At 42.9% G+C, this 27,946-nt stretch overlaps 1 protein-coding gene across 4 annotated transcripts in view; it reads left to right on the top strand.

The window, feature by feature from the left end:
- The window catches only part of pde5ab (phosphodiesterase 5A, cGMP-specific, b), a 317,570-nt gene that overhangs the window by 214,587 nt on the left and 75,037 nt on the right, over positions 1-27,946 (top strand). For all 4 annotated transcript variants that reach the window (XM_078163748.1, XM_078163749.1, XM_033652071.2 and 1 more), the window contains exon 11: positions 19,634-19,809. In XM_078163748.1, the coding sequence (XP_078019874.1) occupies positions 19,634-19,809 (176 nt within the window). The remainder of the gene's footprint in view (positions 1-19,633; positions 19,810-27,946) is intronic.

Genomic DNA, 27,946 nt, shown 5'->3' with positions numbered 1-27,946 from the left:
TGAAAACAACGCAGATGATGAAATTAGACTACAGAACAGAACTGTACTTGGCAGGTTATATGCTGTAGGTGTTGTAAAGAATGTTGAGGAAAAAGCTATATGTGAGTCACAAAATCAAAATAGAGATTTGAGCAATAATGGCCAAGTGAAACCATGTCAGAAAACAACAGTGGAAAGGTATAACGAAAGTAAACCTCAGCAACTACTTTGGGACCCATCTGTTAATCTATCCCACTTAACATCAGAGCAACAACAAAAAGTAAGACATGCTGAGGGAAGAGAGTGAGGTTTTTGCTAAGGATGATTGGGAAGGTAAGGCTACCATCACAGCTTTGTCAGTGAGGACAGCCATACATAAATCACCCTCATCACACGCGGGGGACTATATGAGGGGCTGAGGATCCCCTTTCAACTTCTACACAGCCATCGTCGAAAGCATTCTCACCTCATCCATTACAGTCTGGTTCGGTAGTCTCGACACACTCTCCCAGAAGAAATTACAGCACATCATTAACAGAGCATCCAAAATTACTGGCTCACCCCTACCATCCCTCTAATCACTTCACCACAAACGGACATTGCGCAGAGCCCGCAAAATTATCTCTAATCCCACTATGCCTTCCAACTACTGCCCTCTGGGAGGCACTACAGGACAATTGCCTCCAAAACAACCCACTTCAAAAACAGTTTCATTCCCATTGCAATAAACATTCTGAACTCTGAATGCTGAGGATTAGGCATGGCCCTTATGTATTATGAATATGTGTTTGTCTGTATGTATATCTATGTTTATGTTTAATGTCCTTTATTTTGGAACCTGTACCAATGAGCTGTACTGGAAACAAATTCCACCAGCCTGGCTGTGTGGTCATTAAAAGAATCAATCAATCAATCAATCAAATGCTCTGGCTGTCGTTCTCCCCAGCTGCCCTCATCTCAATCAGTGGAGTAGACAGCTCTTCATCAGCAAGTGTTGGAGAGACTGGTTGACACACAGATCCTCCAGTAATGGCATATCCTGATCTTTAGAGGCCATTTGTGCGTCTGAGGAAGGTTTTGCGGTCATTTTGTATCAGCAACAAGGAGGAGCATTGAGAGTGATAGAATATGGATCATGAACACTCACACCCAAAGAGAAGAACTACAGGCTCCATTCAGGAAAGCAGGAGTTCTTAGCTCTCAAATGGGCTGTAAGAGAGCGATCTTGTGATTATCTTTTCCATGCCCCTCACTTCACAGTATACAGTGATAATAACCCCCTAACATAAGTGATGAAGAGAGCAAAACTAAATTCTGTGGGGCATCACTGGGGGCTGGAGTTACCAGATTTCCGCTTCACTCTGAAATGCAGACCAGGAACTGTCAACCGTGATGCAGACTTCCTATCCCGTCAACCAGCAGAAATGGACAAGATAATGGAAGAATGCACAGAGGAGTGTAACCAGATGACATTGCATCAGTTGGAGAAGGACTGCAAGCTCAGAACAAAGGCAACACTGATTGGATTTCAGCCATCACGTGTAATGTAGATGTACTACCTGAACTGGCAGGTCAAAGAGAAGATGAGGTGACAGACTCATCACTCTAAAACAACAGAATGAATGATCAAAGAGTCAACAGCAGTGAAATACCTCCTGAGGGAGTGGCATTGACTTCATTTGGATGATGATGGAATGCTGCGATGAAAAACAAACTCCTGAACTCAGCTTGTAGTTCCTGAGAAGTTCAAGTCACAGATCTATCAGCAACTACATGAAGAAATGGGCCATTTAGGGGCTGACAGAATGATATCTTTAGCCAGTGACAGAGAAGTTCAAGACAGACAGAAATTCATTTGGACAAAAATTGAGAGAGGAAATTGAACATTATTTGACAAAAGTGTGCCGTTGCCTGAAACAGAAAAAGCCAAACAGAAGAACAAGAACACCTCTGCAAAGCAAAACAACATCAGCACCCCTTGTAATGATCTCCATTGATTGGTTACATCTGGAGAGAAGCAAAGGTGGAATGGAATACATTCTGATAATAGAAGACCACTTTGCACTGGCTTATGCAACCTCAAATAAGTCTGGCAAAACAGCTGCATGCAAGATCTTCGATGACTTCCCTTTGAAAAACCATGACCTGGGAAGGGAATTTGAAAATGAGTTATTCAAGACACTGCAAAGCTACAGTGGTATATAGCACTCAAGGACAACTCCATATCACCCCCAGTCCAACCCAGCTGGGCGATTCAACAGGAGGAGACACAAAAACCTAATTGGAGGGACTATTTGAACAAAGTGATTCATGCACATAACTCTACTGTCCATATCAACAGGATTTTCCACCTTTTTCCTGCTGTTCGGGAGAGAGCATACTATTTTGCCCATTGACCTGCTGTTTCCTAGAGAAGGAGCAACAGTCCACAGTCTAATTCTGGATCAGTGCAGGAAGCCTATCACATTGCAAAGGAAAACATGAGGAAAGCTAATCAAAGAGGGCAAAAACCCTACAACCAGAGACCATGGAGTTCTGTTGTTGAACCTGGAGACCATGCACTGATCCAGAACCTATTAGAGAGAGGAGGGCCAGGAAAGATAGGTGCTTACTGGGAAAACCATGTGCATGTGGTCAAAGAGAGAAGAGGAGCAAACAGTCCAGTGTATGTTGTGAAACCTCTGGATGGAGAGGGTAGAGAGAGAACTTTACATAGAAATCATCTATTGCCTTGTCCTTACCTTGCTGATAGCCAGAGCATCAAACACCTGAAAGAGAGAAGTAAGGACCATAAGAAAGGAAAGAATAGCATGCCAAAACCAAAAGTAAAGGCCCAGACTTCCCATGGAGACTCAATAAATTCAAGTGAGGAAGCATATGCCATGTGGTTACCTGGACACAGTCAAAATACTCACCTTAATCCACAAGCTCTAGTCTTCAAAATTTTCATATCACGTTTTTTTTTTTTGTTTTTTTTTTTAAACCATATCGGTTTCATGGTATTTGACAGTATTTTGCTTGGGTTCGGCCCACTTGACATGCTGCTGTGTTGCGCTATGGCCTATTCAAGTGCTGGAATTTCTTATTTACGTGACAACGCCTGAACGCAACACAGGCTCCGCTCCATTACCGGTATACCACCCAGCCCTACTTCAAGCCCTCAACAAAACAACTCCCCAGAGTAGGAACTGAGACTGAAAGACTCATCCAGAATGAAAGAAGCCAGCCACAAGATGGAGAGGGCACTACTCAGAACAGAGATCAAGTGGAGGTGAAAAGACATCAGGAGCAGGAGATGAGTCAGAGTTAATCCTAGAGGAAATGAGCCAAACGACATGCCAACCAAGATGTATCCTTACATATGATGAACAAGGAAAACTTTGCGTTACACACCTGAGAAAGTAGGGACTTGAAGGTTAAGTTACTGTTTGAATACATAGTAACATAGCTAATGCTAATTTTGGTTCATATTTGTTTGGAGGAATATCTGTTGAGTAATACAGTTGCAATGATTTATTAGACATTGTTCAGAAATTCATTTCTTGGGACTACACATAAGAAGATTAATAAGTTTATTTAAAGAAATGGCTGAGTTACAGTGTAACAAGGTGACAGAAATGGTTTTCTGTGAATAATAGTACTACACGTTAGAGCATGTATAATGTTAATATACATTAAGTATGTTGGAATGGTAGATATTGCCAGTGACTTAATGGACTTGGGAGGCCTACCAATGTACTGATGGATAAAGGCAATACAGCTAGACAGGAAAATAAATAGTTACCTATCTGTCATGCTGTGATAGTCACCAGGTACGTAGTTATTTATTTGATTATGTAACTGTATACTAGTCAGTACTCATCTAAAGGTGTTCATAATGCCTGGTTCACACTACACGATATCAGCCCGATTATAGACCGACGCAGTGCCGTACAGTGTCCGGAATGGATCGTGAACGACAATGAGTGTTGTACACGATAATCCATCGTTTTATCTCGTGTAGTGTGACATAGTAGACGACAACCAACACCACGTCTGGGACGCCTCATGACGTTCCAACAGAAAGTCTAGCACAGTGGTTCCCAAAGGGTGTGCCGCGGCACGCTGGTGTGCCGTGGGATTTTGTGACAACCATACATTATTATTGCAATATACAATTACAGAAAAATAATGATTTTTTAATTTACTATATCACTACTTTGTATGGACTCATTTCATAATACAGAGGCAAACTCTACCTAAAAACAATTCTTAAAAAAAAAAAAACCCCTCAAAGATAACTCCATATTTCGCTGATCACGCAGTTGTGCAGGTGGGAATTATAATGGTGCGTTCCAGGCAGGCTTCTGAACTCGTAAGTCACGACTTCAAGTCAAGAGTTACGACTTTGTAGCGTTCCAGGAAAGTTATGGCAAACTGCCAGTTACTTCCTGTTTAACGTTGAACATATTATGTTAACATATTATGATTGCAACATGCAAATTTATTTTACATTGTCCTAAAGTCTATTTCTCACCGTGTATCAGACGCAGCATCACCGCATCCACAGGGGCTGCCACATTTGTTTGTGGGTTATGTGACGTCAGAGGTCGGAACTGGGAGTACATCGATTTGGTACGAGTTCACGGGTGGGAAGTTACAGGTTTGACTGCCGTTCCAGTGCACTTTCACAGGTTACAGGTTGTGAAAACACGAATTACGGGTTGCCTGGAACGCACCATTAGACTGTGACACATTCAATGTTAAAACAGAGAAACAACGAGAGGGAAAATGGAGCGCTTTCTTGTGCGGAGCAAACCACCAACCACCAGTGCAGAGACTGCCGACAACCCACCGAAAGAAAAGAGAAAAAAAACTGTCAGCAGACAGTATCATGACAGTTACCTGTCTTATGGCTTCAGTTGGACCAGGGATGTCACCACTCCTCAGCCCGAGTGCGTCCTCTGTCGGGAGAAGTTAGCTAATGCTAACATGGTTCCCAGCAAGCTGAAGAGGCACTTGGAAACCAAACATCCTTCCCATGTTGGGAGAAACTTGGCCTACTTCAAAAGAGCTCGGGATCTGAACCAGAGGCAGCAAGACTGTTTGTTGGATTCTGTGAAAGTGTCTGAAAAGGCAATGGAGGCTAGTTACATGTTAGTGGAGCTTATTGCAAAGCAAAAGAAACCTCACACAATAGCGGAGACACTCATCTTCCCCGCTTGCAAAAAAATTGCAGGTGTCATGCTGGGTCCAGATGCCGCAAATGAGCTATCCAAAGTGCCGTCGTCCGATAATACAATCAAAAGAAGAATGGACGACATGTCAGAAGACATTGAGCAACATTTGACAGAGAAACTGCAGGCGAGCGGCAGATTTTCTCTCCAGATAGACGAGTCAACTGACATTAGTGGGGCTGCCCAACTCCTGGCAAACGTCAGATATGTTGATGGTGACTCTATCAAAGAGACCTTTTTCTTCTGCAAAGAAATGGAAAGCCATACTACGGGAGAAGAAATATTCAGGGTAACTAATGACTATTTAAAAGAGAACAATCTGACCTGGAATATGTGCGTCAGTCTTTGCACAGATGGTGTGGCATGCATGACGGGGAGAGTGAAAGGATTTATTGCTAAGGTGAAAGCACAAAACCCACGTATTGTGACAAACCACTGCATTTTGCATCGAGAGGCATTAGTTGCCAAAACCATGCCCCCGGAGTTGACTGAGGTGCTGGATCAGGCTGTGCAGATGGTGAATTACATCAAATCAAGGCCCCTGAAATCTCGCCTCTTCTCCCAGCTGTGCGCCGAGATGGGAGCCGACCACCAAAGCCTGATCCTCCACACAGAAGTACGTTGGCTGTCACGGGGGAAAGTCCTTTCCTGTCTTTATGAGCTTCGGGAAGAGCTTTTGGAATTTTCACGTGAACACGCTGTCCCACATAAGGACAAGCTCGCGGATGAGAGGTGGTGCGCCAGGCTGGCTTACCTTGCAGACATATTTGGGCATCTCAACGAGTTAAACGCCAAGCTTCAGGGCAGGAATGAAAACATTTTATCATCCACAGACAAGATTCGGGGGTTTATGGGCAAACTTATCCTGTGGCGCGAGGCTTTGGAACAGGGCTCCATGGACATGTTCCCGCTGGCATCAGCTGTGCCACAGGCAGCTAGGGAGCGCACTGTATATGCCGAACACCTTCAGACCTTAAAAGAGAGGTTTGAGCGCTATTTTCCACGTGTGGCTTACATCGAGGACTATGACTGGATCCGAGACCCATTCAACCAGGAATCCTCAACAGAAAAGCTCACTATGAAAGAGAGAGAGGAGTGCGCAGAGCTCTGTGTGGACCGCACACTGAAACGCAAATTTAGTGAGCTCCCACTGGATCAGTTTTGGTTGGCTTCTGCATCAGAGTACCCAAACATCTCCCACCACGCGATTGAGCCACTTCTTCTTTTCCCCACTACTTACCTGTGTGAGTTGGCGTTCTCTACTCTGGTTTACATGAAGAACAACAGGAGGTCACGGCTCTCTGTTGAACAGGACTTGCGAGTGGCCCTCTCCTCAGTGCCACCAAGGATTAAAAAAATCTGCGCACCCCGACAGGCACATGTGTCTCACTAATTTGTAAGTAGGCAAAATATTTACAATAGCACACGTTTCAATGCTGATACAAAATGTTACATTTATAATTTGTAGTTCAGGACAATGGACAGTGCAGCTTCCTTGCATTGACAGTTCTTTGTGCTTAATTTCTGCTGAGTTTTCTTTTCCTCGTTTTTAATTTTGTGACCTGTCTGGTTTAAATGGGTGTGTTGCTGCTTTGATGAAGCCTAATTTGATGAAGTTTCAAATTAATTTTTGAAATATTTCGTTTATAAATATTTCATGAGTAATATAGTTGTCTTTGTCACATTTTATTTGGCATTAGTAAATAATTATGCACATTTACAGATATTTTACCTGATATGAGTGATAACACGTGTTATAAAGGCTATTTGGCACAATAGGTGTGCCTTGAGATTTTTACTTGTCCTTTGGTGTGCCTTGGGCACAAAAAATTTGGGAACCACTGGTCTAGCATGTTTGATTTTCTTTCTTTTTTTTTTTTTTTTTTAAAAGATTCTTTTTTTGGGCTTTTTGCCTTTAATGGACAGGACAGATTGAAATGGGGTGAGAAAGAGAGTGGGGGTTGACATGCAGCAAAGGGCTGCAAGCCAGAGTTGAACCTGTGACCGCTGCAGCAAGGCATCGCCTCTGTACATGGGGCGGCGGCACTATCCACTACGCTACCGATGCCCCATGTTTGATTTTCTTTTTGTCGTTCAGGGCTGCTCCCGTCACAGCCGTCACTTTGACAAATAGAAACACGGAGTGATCTGCTGTCGTAGACAACTGTACGGCAACAGACCCCAGCCTTTTTGATATTTCCTCAAGGGATGTTACCACAATAGGGTAAAAAGGGAAAAATTATGGTGTTTAACAGCAGAGGCACTTTGTCAACCTGGTGAGTACTGCCATTAGCATCAAGCTAGCAAACAATGGCACTTCTTCATAATGGAGGCGGACATAAAGTGAGAAAATTAAAAAATAGTGGCAGGGCTTTTACTTACCACAACTGCAGAGGCTACCAGCTTCATTTGAAACAGACTGCATAATAAACAGGTTGGTTTTTATTATTCTCTCTGTATTTTTATATATTTACTTTTTATCCGCTCCCGTTTGCCTTGATAAAGTTCATGCATTGCGCTGTCATTTCAAACTTAACACTTCCTGTGTCTCTTTCATATAAATAAAAGCCCCTTATAAATTTGGTTGAGAGAATCCCTTTATTTTCTAAAAAGGCTTTTATTATGAAACATTTGCAGGAACTTGCTGTGGAGGATTCAGTGACTTACATGTTTGCGTACAGTACTTCAAATGTAGCTCCTGCCATCTGGTGGCACTTTTCACATTACTACAACATTTCGACTGGCACATGAACAGCCACAGTGACTGAAATAATAGTAATAATAATAAAAGATAGGATAAGAATAACCCGATGACATCACACACGGCGTGAAAGATGACTGGGGATTATTGGTGTGGACCATCATGTAGTGTGTCATTTCTGCTTGCCAAGTTACGGCACGATTTTATGACTTCACAATCACCTAATGTGACATATTGATTGTCAGAACGGACAGAAATGTCGTGTAGTGTGTACCAGGCATAAGTGTTATCTTGTTGTTAAACTAATGTTTATATCAGTGTGTCCAGTTAAAAACATTTCATTTCAATACATGTTTTAGTTCATAGTTTATTTTACATAATAGTTGAAAAAACATTACTTTCCTGTATACTTACCTCCTGTGAAGTGGGAAAATTGTTGTACCTACCCTTTATACCCTTTAGAATAATGTCACTTTAAGAGGGAGAGTTATGAAGATGTGTGGTATGCAGGCTGAAGAAAAATATGCTTGTACCGAACTGAGGGAGAAGATTGGACGTGTTTATTTGACAGTTCATTTTGAGGGTGCAACTTTAAAGGACAACTAAGGTATTTTTCAACCTGGGCTCTATTTCCCCATGTGTATGTGTGCGTATGATTCATGGGTACCACTCGTTCTAAAATTGGTTCAGTATTGAGCCGCGAAACAAGCTGCAAATGCGTCCAGTATAAAAGTGCTTTTTTCGCCACTGACTGGTTCAGATCGCTGTATCTCTGTAAATAGCATATGGTAGCGGCCATGGGGCAGTGGTGAGTGTGAATGAGTGGAGTCAGCTGTCAGTCAGTGTTGGAGCAGAAAGGCGGAAGTTGTCCCTGCTTGGTAATGTAAATGAGTATGTGTGTGTGAAGTGTGTGTTACGCTAGAAGAGTCAGAGGACGGAGTCTTTTACGTGCTACCCCCTGGAGTGTTACCGGAGTTTTTGGAGTGCTCAAATAAACGGGCCTTTTTTCCGAACGCAAGAACAGGATGTCGCGCAGCACCCCGTACAGCTTTCATAGGCTGCCTTTGTCGGACGGCGAGATGCTGAAGTTGTGGCTAGTTGAGCTACAAATGGATGCTAACACTCCTGTCCAGACACTGCGCCTTGCAGACCATCGGGTCTGCAGTGCTCCCTTCTCCCAAGATGACTACTGCCAGCCGAAGAAGAGAAGACATCCACTCCCGAAACACCTCTTCCTCAAGAAAACGGCTGTCCCACGAGTAGAGAGAGCTTCAGACACAGTGGAGCAGAGCTTGTGACATCACACAGCCCAGAGGTAAGGGAAAGGCTAAGTTAGCATGCTATTTACAGAGATAGCACTGGCGATCTGAACCGGTCAGTGGCGAAAAAACAGGCTAGGTTAGCTAAGGCTAGGCTCCAGGTAGGCTACAAGAGAGCCTACCTGGAGGAGCTGGCAAGCGCAGCCGAACAAGCAGCCACCCAAAGCCAACAAGAACAGTTTATAAAATCACCAACCTGATATGTGGAAGAAAATTCAGAAACAGCACACATATCAGAAGCAAACAAGGACAACTACTCACCACGGTAAAGGAACAAGAAGATCGCTGGACAGAACACTTTAAAGAGATTCTCAACAGAGATTCCCCTCTACAACCTTTAGAAATACAGGAAGCTTCAGAAAATTTAGACATCAATATAAACCCACCAACAACAATAGAAATCATCCAAGCCATTCAATCACTGAAAAATGGTAAATCCCCAGGCGCTGACAACCTAAATGCAGAACTCTTTAAAGTCAATCCAGAATTAGCTGCTAACATCATCCTTCCACTGTACACTAACATCTGGGTGGAAAGCAAGATACCATCGGACTGGACCAAAGGAGTAATCGTTAAGGTTTCAAAGAAAGGCACACTAACCGACTGCAACAACTGGAGGGGCATTACACTTTTCTCTGTTCCCAGCAAAATTTTCGGCAAAATCATTATACATTGAATAACAGCAGCTGTTGACAATGTGCTCAGAGATGGACAAGCTGGTTTTAGGAAAAGAAAGGGATGCGTTGACCAGATCTTCACTCTCAGGAACATAATAGAGCAGTGCAGTGAATGGCAATGACAGCTCTATATCAACTTCATCGACTTTCAGAAGGCTTTCGACAGCATCCATCGCGATAGCCTCTGGAAGATAATGAGGAGCTATGGCATCCCCTTCCACATAGTCAACATCATCCAACAATTCTACAACGGCTTTTCATGTACTGTAGGAACAAACACCACCAGCTTTTTGGTTAAATCCGGAGTCCACCAAGGATGTGTGATGTCAACATTACTTTTCAACCTTGTTATAGACTGGGTTATGAGGAAAACCACTGAAGACAAGGCAAGGGGGATTCATTGGACCCTCTACTCCACCATTGAAGACCTTGACTTTGCAGACGACATAGCCCTTCTATCACATACACACACGCACCTGCAGGAAAAGACGGACAGACTCCAACAATATGGCCAATAAGTTGGATTAATTATAAACAGCAATAAAACTGAAGTCATGCCCATTAACACCAGTACACCAACAAATATAAAAATAGAAGAACAGGTTTTAGAAAATACAGATCATTTCACTTACCTTGGAAGCATCATCCATCATGATGGAGGAACAAGCCAGGACATTCAACACCAGATCAACAAAGCACGCACAACATTCTTAAACAAACTTAAACAAATCTGGAAATCACACCAATGTAGAACAAAAACATAACTCCACATCTACCAAAGCTGCGTACTGTCGAGACTACTGTATGGTGCAGAGTGCTGGAAAACGACAGAAAGTGATATCCGTAAACTATCCACATTCCATACATCATGCTTGCGCAAAATCCTACATATATATTCTGGCCCAAGACCATCTCAAACAATAAACTTCTTAACATCACCCAGCAAGACTAGGTGAAGGTGGAGCTGGATTGGCCATGTCCTCAGAATGGACATCAGCGCCATCCCAAGAGTCTCACTATGTTGGACCCCAGAAGGCAAAAGGAGGAAAGGGAGGCCTAAACTGACATGGCGGAGGACAATAGAGAAGGAACTCCAGCAACACCATCAGAGCTGGGGAACCATAGAAAAGATGGCCAGAGACAAACAGAAATGGAGGGACTTTGTTGCTGCCCTATGCACCAGCCGGCGTAATGGGGATAAGTAAGTAAGTAAGTGGTCAAACGTGCCCACCAGAGAATTCATTTATGGCGCAGGATTAATTCCTTTGGTGTCTCCAAATCTATACTTTGTACTGTGTATTTGTCATATATTGAGAGCCCTCTTACTTTTTCTTTTATTTGTTGGTTTGGTAATATAAGAGTGAAGGACCGTAATTGTTTAAACAATACTGTGAAAGTCTGCTCCAAAATTATTGGAATCCAAATGTGCGACTTGAACTCTCTTTGGGAGAAACGTGTCCTCCGTAAAGCCAAAAGTCTAATGGACCAACATCATACTCTTGGAAATGAATTCGTTCTTATGCCATCAGGTCGGCGCTACTTGCTGCCTCCCAGAAAGACAACCCGTTATGCAAGATCATTTATTCCTTCAGCTATTACACTGTTAAATACTGAGTTAAGGAAATTATTATTGACTGATCTGTTCTTGGCACAAGGCACTTTAGGTAGAACGGCTGTGTGCAATTCATTTATCCATTTATTTATTCAGTTATTTATTACTCATTTTTAACTTGGCACTTTCTTTACAATTTTTCTTAAATTTATTAATATGTGTTTCTAATAAGCACATATTACTTTTTATTCTGGGCTGTTATTTTATCTTATTTTATTCTCTATGTTTTTTTGTTTTTTTTTCAAAAATTCTCTTATTCTCTTATCATTACTATTTATTCTGCTGTCTGCCTTATATTAACTGTACTTGAACCCATGCCATATCATGCTACTCCTGCCATGTATTATTGTTGTGTGAATGGTTGTATGTCTAGATGGTGGACTGTAGAAGCTGAATTGCCCTTCAGGGATAAATAAAGCTTTCTGTATCTGTATCTATATCTGTAATTAACACAGTTATTATAAGCACTTAATAGAAACTTGATAACAGTTTATGAAGCTATCCTAAATATTAATAAGATGTCTATTTACATTAATTATGATTTATAAGGGTTAATTATAGAATAATAACCACATTTATTACTGGTTTATAAGACACTATAATACACTATCAGATTAAATTAATAAGGTGTTAATAATAGTTAATAATGATCCTTTGCAGCTACCGGATCTGAAGTGGGAACGGTGTCGTATAAAGGTTAATAAATTATTAATATGCTCTCAGGGCTCGAAACGAATGGTGTCCCGGGGACTATAAAAATTGCTACTGGGACACAAAGATGATGTGTCTGGGACAATTCCGGGACAGCAAAAAAAATGTCAAAGCACTTTCGAAATGGGTGTTATTTACAACGTCATTACATATGGGTATCTGAACGTCACTTTTATTGCTTGAATAATTTCAATAAAAACTTATGAACAGCAAAAATACAGTGGCTTTTGCTGCACCTGATCTGGCTCCACAGGCGCGCGCATGCACACACACGCGGAACCCCTTCTTTGGTCCACCCTCTCCCTCTCTCCGCTGTTGCCTGCAGTAATTTCTCTATCGATACAGCCCATAACGCATCTAATCGGCTATTTGAAGTGTCACCTCTTCAGAACGAAGCATGTCAATTCTGTATTAAAATTCGTGTTATTTGCAAAGTCATCACATCTAGACATAATTTTGACGTTACTTTTAATCGTTTAAACAGAAAGTTAAGAACTAGTAAAGGCTATCGCCAAACTGTGCAAAATGCATCCTGGGATATTATCTCAACTCACAGCATGAAGGTCACGCTGGATGCTACTCGCCACTCCTCATCAGAGCACAGAACCTAGCAATGCTGAGATGGTTGAAAAAACTGATGCAAGCCCCTCCAGTGCCGCTCCAGTTGGAGTAGGATGTGACACTTGGCTTTGGGACTCTGGAGACGATGTTTCATCTGTTTCTGCCCCTGTGGTAAGTTAGTTTGTTTAAGTAGGCTATAGGCTAGCTTGTTGATTTTTAGCTAGTTCTAGATCTTTGCGATAGCTAACACTAGCAACTCAGCTAATCATGTAAATGATGGCCTTACAAAGTTATAAAATGTGACTGTGTGTTCTAAATTTTGATGTTCATGATAATGACGGTAACGTTACAGTTAATCAGAAGAGGTGTACTCGATTCATTCAGTCAGTAATAATTAGGCTAGCAACTTTAGCTACAGAGATGAAGGTCATGCTTGAACTAGTAGCCAGTCATGTTTCTAAATTTCCTACAGGTAAGCTGAGTGTAATGAACACCCAACAGTAGTATGTTTTAGCAGAACCTCAGTGTGTAACTGTGACATTGACTTTGATTAAGAGAGAGAGAGTGTGTGTGTGTGTGTGTGTGTGTGTGTGTGTGTGTGTGTCGTGCTCGTGGAGGGTGCCGCTAGAAATAGCTTCGGTAGCTAAGTGCGTCACTAATGACGTTCTGTGTGAGTTAAAGTGAGTGAAATGTGTGTGAAGATGCATATGGTTGAGATACAAGAGTGACAATAAATTGTGTAAAGCAGGATGAGCAGAGTGAATACGTTAGGAGCATCGATGAGCTGTGTGTTATGTTGAGCAGGCTAATGGATATAGGCTGCATCATGTTCATGTTTACTCCTGCTGATTTGCCAACGCTATAGCCTGACTTCATTCCTCTCCGTCAGTAAGGTTAAAGGAGCGTTTCATACATTTTGGTAATTGAAGTTTGTATCAGGCTCAGTGTGTGAGTGTTTTATTATGACTCTTGTGAAACCGTTGTGAGAGTAATTCAGTACTAGGCTGTGGATTAAAAACAAGGGAAGTTAGATTAAATATATTTATGGGTTTAATTCTGAGCCTTCTCTTTCAGAGGGATGGGCTGACATTGCAGATGGTGTCAGATGGACTGCAGAAGACGACCCTGGCTCTTGTAGCCATGCAGGTAAACAAAATAAACTCCCTAGAGAGGAATTTGTATGCTACAGTGTATGTTTAGCAATTGTGACAGTGAAAGTTTTTTACTCTGTATTTCAGGCAGTCCCAGGTCAGCATCTGAAGCAATTCCTGGATGAAGTGGGACCTTTTCCCGGAAACACCTTCTCTGGTGTAAAACTCAACAGGAAACAAGTGGATGATGATGACTTCCGCAGAGTTAAAGATACAGTTGCAATCAAAATTATTCAACCCCCATTGCATATTAGGCTTATTGGCAAAATGTACAATTTTTCAGCTGTTTGCAATAAACAAAGTAGACAAGAACAGTTGAAATAGTTTAATAAAACTAATATTACCATGGTTTTTATCCGAATTCAACACAAAATGCTACTTTTAATCACTACTGCAGTCTCAAAATTATTCAACCCCCTGTCTCAAGCGCACCTGATGCAACTAATCACAATTATTCAACCCCCTGTTTCAAGCACACCTGGTGCAACTAATCAAGGGCTTCATTAGTTCAGGTGTGCTTGAGACAGAACACATAAATACCTGGACTAGCTAGGGTTTTGTTGAGAGTGACGTTTGATTGCATGTTAGAAATATGGCTAAGTCAAAAGAATTGTCCAAAAAGTTCAGAGAAGAAATCATTGCCTTGCACAAACAAGGAAAAGGATACAAAACAATAGCAAAAGCTCTGAATGTTCCTAGAGATACAGTTGGAAGCATAGTTTGCAAGTTCAAAGTTAAAGGAACAGTGGCTACACTACCTGGACATGGCAGAAAGAGGAAACTATCAGCGGCTGCCACCAGATTCCTGAGAAGGCAAGTGTTCAAAAACCCTCGAGTGACTGCAAAACACCTGCAGCAAGACTTGGTGGCAGCAGGCACTGAGGTTTCAGTTTGTACAATAAGGCGCATACTAAACACTGAAGGGCTCCATGCCCGGACTCCAAGACATACACCACTACTGACCCAAAAGCACAAGAAAAGTCGGCTCCATTATGCTCAAAACCATATACATAAGCCACAGAAGTTTTGGAATTCTGTTCTGTGGAGCAATGAAACAAAACTGGAACTCTTCGGGCCTATGGAACAGCGGTATGTCTGGAGGAAGAAGAATGAAGCATATGCTGAAAAGAACACCCTGCCTACAGTGAAGCATGGCGGTGGCTCAGTGATGCTCTGGGGCTGCTTTGCTGCCTCTGGCACTGGAAACCTGCAGCGTATGGAGGGCACGATGGATTCAGTCAAGTATCAGGAAATCTTAGGTAAAAACGTTGTGCCGTCTGTGAGGAAGCTGAAGCTTGGGCGTCATTGGACCTTCCAAGAGGATAATGATCCCAAACATACCTCACAGTCCACCAAGGCTTGGTTTCAGAAGAAGAAATGGAAGATTCTAGAGTGGCCATCACAGTCGCCTGACTTGAACCCCATAGAAAATCTCTGGTGGGATTTGAAGAAGGCGGTTGCAAAACGCACACCCAAGAATATTACTGAACTGGAGGCCATTGCCCATGAGGAATGGGCTAAGATTCCTCAGGAACGCTGTCTGAAGCTGGTGTCTGGCTATGCATCACGTTTGCAGCAGGTCATAACAGCAAAAGGGTGCTCTACTAAGTACTGAAGATGCTTGTCATGAAGGGGTTGAATAATTTTGAGACTGCAGTAGTCATTAAAAGTAGCATTTTGTGTTGAATTTGGATAAAAAACCTTGTAATATTAGTTTCATTGAACTACTTAAACAGTTCTTGTGTAATTTGTTTATTGCAAACAGCTGAGAAATTGTATATTTTGCCAATAAGCCTAATATGCAATGGGGGTTGAATAAATTTGATTGCAACTGTAAACTGATCAATGGCTTCTGTGACAACCTCACCACACGGTTTGGCAACCTTGATGAGGGTGTCTTGAAGGCCGCTGCCACCATATTTGACCTAAGCTGATTTTGAGACTTCTGTCACTCACTTTCAGAAAACTGATGGGAGCTTTGTGGAACATTGTATAATAAGTGCATAATTAAGCATTTATTAACCATAATATGGCATTTATATTAACTCCTTATAGTCTCATTAATGTTAATAAACATCTTGTTAATATTGATAAATTGATAAACTCTTAAGGATGTTCTAGTACCCAATAATATCTTATAAGCCAATAATAAATGTGTTGTATACTATTATTAACACTCACTAGGTCTTATTAATGTTAATAAACACCTTATCATATATATTTAATCTGATAGGGTCTTATAGTGTTTTATAAACCAGTAATAAATGTGGCTATTATTCTATAATTAACCCTTATAAATTATAATTAATGTAAATAGACATCTTATTAATATTTAGTATAGGTTTATAAACTGTTACCAAAGTTTATATTAAGTGCTTATAATGCACCTATAAGCAATAATAACTGTCAGTTATGCTGTAATAAACACTTATATAGTCTTATTGATGTTAATAAGCATCTAATACCATCGTATAAGTGCTGATTAACTGTTAATTGGTGCTTATTAAGCATTAATTAACGCTTATTACAGTACCTTCATATAAAGTGTTACCGTACTTTTTCTTGGCATGAAAACATACTGCTGCTCACAGATGCTCACTTCTGCTCTTAGTCTAGCTTACACTACTCTTTCCCATAGCTTCATTGTATGGCTCATCAACTTTATCCCTCTGTAGTTGCCACAACTCTGCACATCTCCTTTGTTCTTAAAAGTCGCCACCAGCACACTTCTCCTCCATTCCTCTGGCATCCTTTCACTCTCTAAGACCTTGTTGAAAAACCTAGTCAAAAACTCTACTGCCACCTCTCCTAGACACTTCCATCCCTCCACAGGTATATCATCAGGACCAACTGCCTTTCCACTTTTCATCCTCTTCAATGTCCTCCTTATTTTATCCTTACTAATCTTTGCTACTTCCTGCTCCACAGTGGTCACCTCTTCTACTCTTTGTTCTCTCTCATTTTCCTCATTCATCAACTCTTCAAAGTACTCTTCCCATCTTCCCATCACACTTGTGGCACCTGTCAATACATTCCCATCTCTGTCCTTAATCACCCTAATCTGCTGCAAGACCTTACGCTGAATCTCCCTCTACTCCTGTCTACTCTCTTCAGTCCTCTCAGTGTCCCACTTCTTCTTAGCTAACCTCTCTGTATACACTCCTGCACCTCCTCATTCCAACACCAGGTCTCCTTATCTCCTTTCCTTCCAGATGACATACCAAGTACTCTCCTACCTGTCTCTCTGATAACAGTAGCTGTAGTTGTCCAGTCATTTGGGAGCACCTCCTGTCTCAACTCCTCCCTGAAAACCACACAACCCTCTTCCTTTTTCAGCTTCTGCCACTTCATCCTCTGCTCTGCCTTTGTCCTCTTCATCTTCCTAACCACCAGAGTCATCCTACACACCACCATCCTATCCTGTCTGGCTACACTCTAACCTACTACAACTTTGCAGTCACTGATCTCCTTCAGATTACATCACTTCATCTAACTCACTCCAGAATATCTCCTTCTCATCTAACTCACATCCTACCTGTGAGGCATAACCACTAATAATATTGAACATTCATTCATTCATCTTCTAACCGCTTCATCCTCTTGAGGGTCGCGGGGGGGCTGGAGCCTAACCCAGCTGACATTGGGCGAGAGACAGGGTACACCCTGGACAGGTCGCCAGACTATCGCAGGGCTGACACATAGAGACAGACAACCACTCACGCTCACATTCACACCTATGGACAATTTAGAGTCATCAATTAACCTAGTCCCCAATCTGCATGTCTTTGGACTGTGGGAGGAAGCCAGAGTGCCCGGAGAGAACCCACGCTGACACGGGGAGAACATGCAAACTCCACACAGAAGGGCTCCCACACCTGGGATCGAACCAGGAACCCTCTTGCTGTGAGGTGACAGTGCTAACCACCACACCACCATGCTGCCCAACATTGAACATCACACCTTCAATTTCTAGCTTCAGACTCATCACCCTACCTGACACTCTTTTCACCTCCAGAACATTCTTAACAAACTCCTTCAGGATAACTACTCCACCTTCCTCCTCTGCATCATGTCAGCCAACTCTCTAGCTTTCCCTCTCATAGTCATTCAAAGTCATTCAAAGTCCCTACTCACAGTTCTAGACTCTTGCCTTTCCTCTTCTCTCTCTGCCTACGGACACGCCTTCCTCCTCTCCTTTTTCAACTAACAGTAGTCCAATTTCCACCGGCACCCTGTAGGTCAACAGCACCAGTGGCAATCGTTTTTAACCCGGGCCTCGACCGATCCCATATGGAAGTCATAGTCGTGATTCGCATGTTTGATTTGGCATAGATTTTATATCAGATGCCCTATCTGACACAACCCTCTGCATTTATCTGGGCTTGGGACTGGCCCAATGATAACACTGGTTTGTGCCCTTTGGGGCTGCATTATGAATACTTTACTTACTGTAGTTTAATTATACTTTATAATAGTGCCTCTATCCATCTATTTCTCTCTCTCTCTCTCTCTCTCTCTCTCACTCTTCTTCTCATCTCGTATGTGATTGGGTATGTCTGTGCAGGTGGGTGGGCTGGGGATGAATTACTCTCAAGACTTAAATTGTTTTTATACACACGTTGTATGTAAAAGCGCATTGAGATTATTTTGTATAAAATGTGCTATATAAATAAAATTTGATTTGATTTGATTGTATTTTTAGGTTGTCCATCCGTTCATCCATCCCACGAACACAAAATAGTGAGAGAGCCTAGACAGAATTTCTTCAAATGTCCACTTTGACTCAATGATGAACTGACAAGATTTTAGTGGTATCTCATTCTCTCAAGAACACCTTAAGGCAGTTTCTTCAAATTTGGCACAAACGTCCACTTGGACTCTAGAATGAAGTTATTAGAATTTGGTGGTCAAGGGTCAAGGTCACTGTGACCGTGTGTCCATATCATTATTGTGAACATGTTATCTCAACAAGGCCTTGAGGGAATTTCCTTCAATTTGGCACAATCGTCCATTTGGACTTAAGGATGAATTGATTAGAATTTGGTGGTCAAAGATCAAAGGTCATTGTGACACCAAAAAAAGGTTTTGGCAGTAACTCCAGCATTCATATGCTAATTATGAAAAAAAATCACTCAAATGTCTAATAGGAAAAAATAATTAAGTAATGACATCTTATATCCAACAGGTCAAAGGTCAGCTTCACAGTGACACTGTAAAGCTCTGCAAAAATACTTTTCTGGCCATTATTCAATGCCATAACTCCATGGGTCAGATACTGAATTGGTGACCCTAATCTTGGGTGCCCACCTCAAAACTGTGGGAATTGTATAGAGCCTCTGTGCTGTCATGTTGAAGACAACCATATTTGAAGCACTGTCCACTGTCATGGCCACTTAGGAATTTGGACAGACATGGAAGTAAACTGTAACTGCAACTGGTTCGTGGTGGCATATCACCACGAAGCGGTAATTCTAGTTTTAAGCTAGAATAATATCTGGCCCCGGACTTTTTTGAATATGCAATACATAAGCACAAAACTAAAATACTGAAGTACTTTGACAGTGACCCTGTCACTTGACATTTGACAGTGACCCTTCTCAAGACATTCAGTGATTTTAGTACCAATCAGACACACAGGGCTACAGTGTACTGAACTTCCCATGCCAAAAATATGACCTAAATGTCTGCTTCTGTGTGTCTATGTAGGTGTATGTCAGCTGGTGAATAAGATGGATGAAGTATCAGGTAGTATGAAGGTGTTCAACAGGAATGATGAGCAGTTCCTGGAGGCATTTGCCATCTTTTGTGGCCTCGGCATCCAGAACACACAGATGTATGAAACAGTTGAGAGAGCCATGGCCAAGCAAGAGGTCACACTGGAGGTCAGCTTCACACACACACACACACACACACACACACACACACAAATGTGACATGATCTTCCTTTAAACTTGAAACTTTGATTTCAGTGCATCCTGTGACCCATTCTGACCTGACCCTGGTGAAGGGTCAAATGTCAAGATCGCTGTGACCTTGTATGTCTCATTCTCGTGAATGTGATATCTCAAGAATGCCTTGAGGGACTTTCTTTACTTTACTTGGACTCGAGGATGAACGCAGATTTTGGTAGTCAAGGGTCAAGGTCACTGTGACCTTGCATCCATCTGATTCTTGTGCACGCAATATCTCAAGAACAGCTTCAAGGAAGCATATAAATAGAAAACAGAAGAGGACCTAGAATTGACGTCTGGGGAACACCACAAGAGAGGGGGGCTGGGGATGAGGAATATCCTCCCATTACAACAGAGAAGGATCTTTCAGAGAGATAGGAGCGAAACCAGGCAAGAGCACTGTTCTTAATTCCAACACAATTAAAGCGGTTTATAAGGATACTGTGGTCTACTATGTCAAATGCTGAAGTCAGATCAAGCAAAATTAGAATTGAGCAAGGCCCGGAGTTAGCGGCGATCGATAAATCATTAGTAACCCTAATAAGAGCTGTTTCTGTGCTGTGCTGGGTATGGAATCCTGATTGATATTGTTCAGTGATATTATTGTTATTCATATGTGTGATTAATTGAGTGGCAACTGATTTTGCTAACATTTCGGATAAGAAAGGTACGTTTAAAATTGGTCTAAAATTGTTGAAAATTAGAGGGTCAAGTGTAGGTTTTTTCAGGAGTGGTGGGACTAAAACTTCAACTTTAAAACTGGATGGGACAGAGGCAGTAGACAATAGAGTGAATCCGTGGGGCAACAGTCTGTTATACCTCTTTTAGGAATCTAGTGGGGATAATGTCTAATTGGCAGGTGGAGGGGTTTAAATGGGGGATAAGGTCCTCTAATACTAGGAGTGAGATTTGCTTAAAACAGGACATAGTGGTGGAGGGTTCATTGTAGATGGGAATACTCCCAGTCACAGGTGTAATATGGAGCCTAATGTCATTCATTTTATTCAAGAAATATTGGAGAAACTGCTCACATAACTGGATGCTTCCATATTCTGGTTGGGAGGGGGGGTGACAACTGAATTAATTATCTGAAATAAAATCCGCACTGATAGGCTGACATAAAGCCTTTTAGGGAAACGAGTGATGCCTGCAGTTTGTCCTTTATCCATCTTCATTCGGCTCTCCTACACTTCCTCTTTAAATCCCTTGTATGGTCATTGAGCCAGGGCAGGGGGGTTTATTTTGCATGTTTCAGCTTGAAGGGGGTGATATCATCAAGAATAGTCTCACATGTACTATTAAGATTATTCAATAAATCATTGACAGAGTGATCATTCTGATTAAAGGAATTGCAGACATAGGCAGTTAAATTTTTTAACAGAATCTGCTGGCTGACTTGGAGTTAAAAGACCAAGAGCAAATAAAGGTAGATGGCCTACGGACAGGAAGCGGGAGCAAAGTTTGGAAAATGACAGCCTTGTGGTCAAATATATCAATATCAAGCAATTCAAAATTATTAAGAGAAACACCATAAGATAACACAAGGTCAACGCTATGTCCCTTATTATGTGTTGGCCCTTTAACATGCTGTACAAGATTAACAGATTCAGAGAGGGCAATAAAATCAGCAGTAAAAGCAAACATGTATATTAAAATCCCCAAGTATAGGAGCTCTGTCATATTTGGCCATAATAAATGAAAGAAGTTCAGAAAATTCTTGAAGAAGACATGTTAAGTTTAGGCGGCCTATAGACTTAAACACACAATACTGGTTCCTGGAAGCATTGGTAGTTAGGGGGACATGCCTCATTTAGTGGGACAGAGTACCCAGGGCTTAACCAGGATTCAGTAATGAAGGAGAAATCAATATTGTTAGACATAATTAAATCTTGGAGTATAAAAGACTTGTTTGCATGGGACCTAACATTAAGATGACTAAAAACAACTGAAGTGCTGGAGCTGGGCTCAGCACACAGTACAGTTTAAGGGTATAGGTGAGGTTGAACTGATGTATTGGAGTCAGTTACTGGAGTGGGTGTAGTGGGAACTAAGTTATCTCTTATTGTAGAACAAGCGCAGCAGCTGGGTCTATCGATGGGACAGTTTAATGTGATCCTCACAGGCATAGTGTTGATGGAGCTATGCTCAGCAGGACCTAAGAAGAGATGCTCAATGCTATGGAAAGTAGTGGCTTCTGGTGCAGGGTCATGCTGAGGTGAACATCAGTCAGAATTAAAAGCAATATGTTAAATAAAGTTTTTTACAAGCTTTTTAACACCCTTTGTGCTCGGGTGCAGGCCGTCTGAAGCAGTCAAAGTTACTAATAAAGCCCTGCCCAGTAGTGGTGCAGAAAGTTTTTATCCATTCATGCAGACTAAAAATTTGGCTGAAACTTTCAGGGGTTTTTTGAGAGAGTAGGAATTGGACCAGAAAAAACACAGATTTTGCCCAGGCTCTGAATTGTGATTGCCAGAGATTCTAGTTGCATGTGGAGTTTAGTTGATTTTTTATCCATGACGTCATTGGTACCCACGTGAACAATTAGGTCTATGAGCACTAGGGACAGTTTGATAATGTTTGAAACTTTGCTACCAGGAAGGCAGTAGGTGATAGCACCTGAAAGTTCAACAAATCTGGAATCACCAATGATAAGGATTTCGGGTTGTCTGTCTCTACAGCCTCCATTAAAGACAGCAAGTTTGGACGGAAGAGGTTGCGCATTAGCAAGGGTAACAGAGTTAACTGAACACGATTCATCTGGTGCGCCAGTGGAGTTGACGTTACTACTACCTACAGCAGTGTCCAGTTCTACGTTGTGGGTTGAAAACTCGGGGCCGGGAGGAGCACACACAGCGTTGGATACTGCTGGAGGGGAAAGGCGTCTGCAACTGCGGGGAAATTTTGCGCTTTCTTGAAGTTTTGGAGCGGAGCGGACCGGCACAGGCTCCGGAGCAGTAGCAATAGGCAGAAGTGACGCACTAGCATCCGGCTCAGTTAGCATCTCGAGTGGAGCAAAGTAGTTGGAGATCCAGACCGGGTCATCATCCCCCTTTGGTGAGAAAAGAGGAAGAGAAATCTTTCTCCAATTCTTCCCAACGGATGCCCAGGAGAGAGGGTGGACTGCTGATGGGCTGGGAGTGGGACTTTCAGCCCGACTCCCGGAGTTGGAGGGAGCGTTTTGGTGCAGCGCGTCCAGCCAGGAGAGGAGCAGCGATTGCTGCTGGAGGACATCCTTCAGGACACTCTCAGAATCAGAAGGTTCAGAATCAGAATCAGAATCAGAAATACTTTATTGATCCCCAGGGGGAAATTATTTATGTTACAGGTGTTCCTTGCAAGAGAGGAAAGATACGTGAAAATATAAGAAATTTAAACAATAGTATTTACAAATATATAGTTAAATAAACAGGAATTATTAACAAACATAAATGTAAATATATATATACACATATATATATATATACGTATATATATATATATATATATATATATATATATATACACACAGTACAACTCCACATGTGTTCATTCATAGTTTTGATGCCTTCAGTGAGAATCTACAATGTAAATAGTCATGAAAATAAAAAAAATGCATTGAATGAGAAGGTGTGTCCAAACTTTTGGCCTGTACTGTATATATATATACATATATATATATTGTAAGTTGAACAAGATTATTTACACAAACAGAATATATACAGTCAGGGTGAAATGGGGTTATTGCACAAGTTACATTGGATTATTGCAGTGTGTGTGAAGAAGTCTCAGGGCCACTCAGAGGGAGGAGTTGTACAGTTTGATGGCCACAGGCAGGAATGATTTCCGGTGGCGCTCAGTGGTACATCTTGGTGGTATGAGTCTCCCACTGAAAGTACTCTTGTGCCTGACCAGCACATGGTGGAGTGGATGTGAGACATTGTCCAAGATAGTTCGTAGCTTAGACAGTATCCTCCTCTCTGACACCACCATCAGAGAGTCACACTCCGTTCCCACAACGTCACTGGCCTTGCGGATCAGTTTGTTGAGTCTGTTGGCGTCCGCCACCCTCAGCCTGCTGCCCCAGCACACAGCAGCATAGAGGATAGCACTGGCCACCACAGACTCATAGAAAATCCTGAGCATAGTCCAGCAGATGTTGAAGGACTTCAGTCGCCTCAGAAAATAGAGACGGCTCTGGCCCTTCCTGTAGAGAGCCTTAGTGTTCTTAGCCTAGTCCAGTTTATTGTCAGTGTGTACCCCCAGGTACTTATAGTCCTCCACAATGTCCACACTGACCCCCTGGATGGAAACAGGGGTCACCAGTGTCTTGGTCCTCCTCAGATCCACAGCCAGTTCCTTTGTCTTTGCCACGTTGAGCTGCAGATGGTTCTGCTCACACCATGTGACAAAGTTATCCACAACAGCTCTGTACTCATCCTCATCACCCTTGGTGATACGTCCAACCATAGCAGAGTCATCAGGAAACTTCTGAAGATGGCAGGTCTCAGTGCAATAGCTGAAGTCCGTGGTGTAGAGGGTGAAGAGAAAGGGAGAGAGGACAGTCCCCTGCGGGGCCCCGGTATTGCTGACCACTCTGTCTGACACACAGCGTTGCAAGCGCACATACTGTGGTCTGCCAGTCAAGTAGTCTACAATCCAGGACACCAGGGGGGCATCCACCTGCATTGCTGTCAGCTTGTCACCCAGTAGAGCTGGAGGGATGGTGTTGAACACACTAGAGAAGTCAAAAAACATGACCCTCACAGTGCTCGCCGGCTTATCCAAATGGGCGTAGACACGGTTGAGCAGGTAGATGATGGCGTCCTCGACTCCAAGTCGGGGCTGATAGGCAAACTGGAGAGGGTCCTACAGTGGCTTGACCATGGGCCGGAGCTGCTCCAAGACGAGTCTCTCCAGGGTCTTCATGATGTGGGAGGTCAATGCCACAGGTCTGTAGTCCTTGGAGCCACTGGGACGCGACGTCTTTGGCACAGGAACGAGGCAGGATGTCTTCCACAGCAAGGGGACCCTCTGGAGACTCAGGCTCATGTTGAAGACATGCTGAAGTACTCCACATAGCTGGGGGCACAGGCTTTGAGCACCCTGGGGCTGACACCATCAGGGCCTGCAGCCTTATTTGAGTGGAGTCTCATCAGCTGTCTTCTCACATGGTCAGCAGTGAAGCACATTGTGGACGTGACGACACGTGGGGGAGGGGTGTAGTCCTCATGATGGAGAGTGCAGTCAGTCTGGCCATGAGGGGAGGAGGTGTGAGGAGGAGGAGGGGGGGTCAAGCAGGAGAGTGTTGAGGTGTGAGAGGGAGGAGTGGGGGAGGAGGGCGGAATGGGAGATGGTTGACCAAGACAGACAGCAGAAGAGTTAGGGGGGGGATGGGCAGGTCCAGTAGTGTCAAATCTGTTAAAAAACAGATTCAGTTCATTGGCCCTGTCCACGCTGCCTTCAGCTCCTCTGTGGTTGTTCCTGAAGCCAGTGATGGTCCTCATTCCACTCCAGACCTCTCTCATGTTGTTCTGCCGGAGTTTCCTCTCCAGCTTCCTCCTGTACCTCTCCTTAGCCTCCCTTATCTTCATCTTCAGCTCCCCCTGTATTGTTCTCACCTCCTCCCTGTTACCAGCTCTGAAGGCCCTCTTCTTTGAGTTGAGGATGACTTTGATGTCCTTTGTTACCCACGGTTTGTTATTTGGATAACAATGGACAGTCCTGGCTGGGACAGTGGAGTCCACACAGAAGCTGATGTAGTCCGTGATGCATTCTGTGAGCCCATCGATGTCCTCCCCATGTGGCTCACAGAGTGCCTGCCAGTCTGTCACACCAAAACAGCCCTGCAGTGTCTCATAAGCCTCCTCTGACCATCTCCTCACTGTCCTCATGGTCGCAGGCTGGCTCCTGACTAGTGGTACATGGCAGGGGTTGAGGTGCACCAGGTTGTGGTCTGACCTACCCAGAGGGAGGAGGGGGGAGCAGCTGTATGCATCTTTGGCATTTGCATACAGCAAGTCCAGTGTTCTCTCCTCTCTGGTAGGACAGCTCACATACTGTGTAAATGTGGGCAATGTTGTTGCCATGGTGACATGGTTGAAGTCACCCAAGATAGCTATGAAGGCACTCGGGTGTTTAGTCTGCAGGCGGGCTATGGCGGAGTGAATGACGTCACATGCCGACGTCAGGGTTGGCAGAGGGGGGGATGTAAACAGTTACAATAATGGCATGTGAAAACTCCCTGGGCAAATAATACGGCCTGAGTCCAACAGCAAACAGTTCAATGTCCGGGCAACAGATTTGTTCCTTAATAGAAATATGGTCAGGACTGCACCAGCGGTTATTTACTAGAACAGCAAGCCCCCCTCCTTTGCGCTTAACGCTCTCGGTGCAGTCCCGGTCGGCCCAAACAGTCTGAAAGCCGCTGATGGAGACGTTGTTGTCAGGAATGTCCTGGTGAAGCCATGTCTCAGTGAAGCACATCAGACTATGTTCCCGGTACTCCTTCTGACTCTTGGCGACCGCTGTCAGCTCGTCCATTTTATTTGCCAGTGACCTCACGTTGCCCATGACGAGAGAGGGGAGACACGGCTTGTATCTTCTCTTCTCCATAAGCCTCCGTTGTCTCAACCCTGCTTTTTTCCGCCGCAGTTTACTTTCTCCCCTGCATCCTCTGTGTGTTTTCCTCCACAGTTCAGCTGGTATCTCCGATGTTCCGGCCGCCAAGCTGGCCAGCCTCAGCGCGATCAGCTGATCTCTGGAGTAAACAATGCGGCCATGAAGTTGTTGCGCAATGGTGCCGGGTCCGAATGAAATAAGTAATTCCAGAATGAGGAAAATGAGTACAACTCTCTCAATCAGCATGTTTGGAGAGGGCATAGTTTCAAAATGACATTCACAAAAAAGCAAGCACAAATACCAAACTTAATAAAGCAAAAAAGTAAGAAAACTGAGAAAACAAGCAGGAGCGACTGCAACAGGCTGCACGCGCGGGCGCATGCGCACTGCTGTGATCATCTTGTGTAGTAACTGGAAGTGGTACTGGTGCTCAGGTGGAAGATTCAGAGAAGAAAACATACCAGCAAGGGCCCAGAGCTGGGCCTGCTGTAGAAGTTTTGCCTTGGAGTAGCAGTTGTAGTAGTCGGAAAAGGGAAGGAAATCAAATCTCCTAGTAGATTAACCCAGGTCACGGGTTAAAACTTAAGATCCAATGTCCGATAGATAAAACATTTTAGTTATGTTACAATATATCAAAAAAATGGCCAGGATGTCAAGGTGTAACGCAGAAGTTTGCCTTAAAGCTTAACAATACTGTCAGATTTAAACAGAGCTTCTGACTGAGGGACACAACACCGGTGCATGCGCAGATCCTATCATAACTGTTGTCTTTTTCTGGTTTTTAAAGCTGCATTATAGTAAAATGCCGTAATTTTCTGAACATAACAGACTCTTCTAGCTGTTCTATTACCTGTCTTTACCCACTCAGTCATTATATCCACAATACCAGTTCCCACATTTTCCAGGCCTGGTAATGTCATGGAATTAGCAGAAATTAATGAAAGTTTTGAAAAAGTTATGGAATTTTGTTGTGTGTAATGAAATTCTTACAGTAATCTTCTACGGATAACCTTCCACATAATGTGACAGCAAATTTATTTTCTGGAGCTGATGACATAATGTAGCTCACATATGTGTTAATGTCTACCACTTTGTTCACCATCACTTACGTTTCTCATTTTCTCTCCCCATTGTGTTTCTCCCTATAATGTATGCCTGCTAGCTGACATGTTCTGTTTATGTTTGAATAGAGTTTAAAATTGATGTGTTTGAAAAATGCAGGGCAAGTCAGACAAGAAATGAAAAAAATTGTCCACTTGGACTCAGCGATGAACTAATTAGTTTTTGGTGGTGAAAGGTTAAGGTTACTGTAACCTTGTTGATCTCATTCTCGTGAACATGATATCTCAAGTATGGCTTGAGGGAATTTCATCAAATCTGGCACAAAAGTCCAGTTGGACTGAAGAATAAACTAATTAGAGTTTGCTGTCAAAGTCAGTGTGACCTCACAAAATAAGTTTTGGGCCATAAC

This window comes from Epinephelus lanceolatus, chromosome 22, assembly GCF_041903045.1.
Source record: "Epinephelus lanceolatus isolate andai-2023 chromosome 22, ASM4190304v1, whole genome shotgun sequence".
NCBI classification, from domain to species: Eukaryota; Metazoa; Chordata; class Actinopteri; order Perciformes; family Serranidae; genus Epinephelus; species Epinephelus lanceolatus.
The sequence above is the reverse complement of the archived record's forward strand: the minus strand, read 5'-3'. Positions and strand labels throughout refer to the sequence as shown.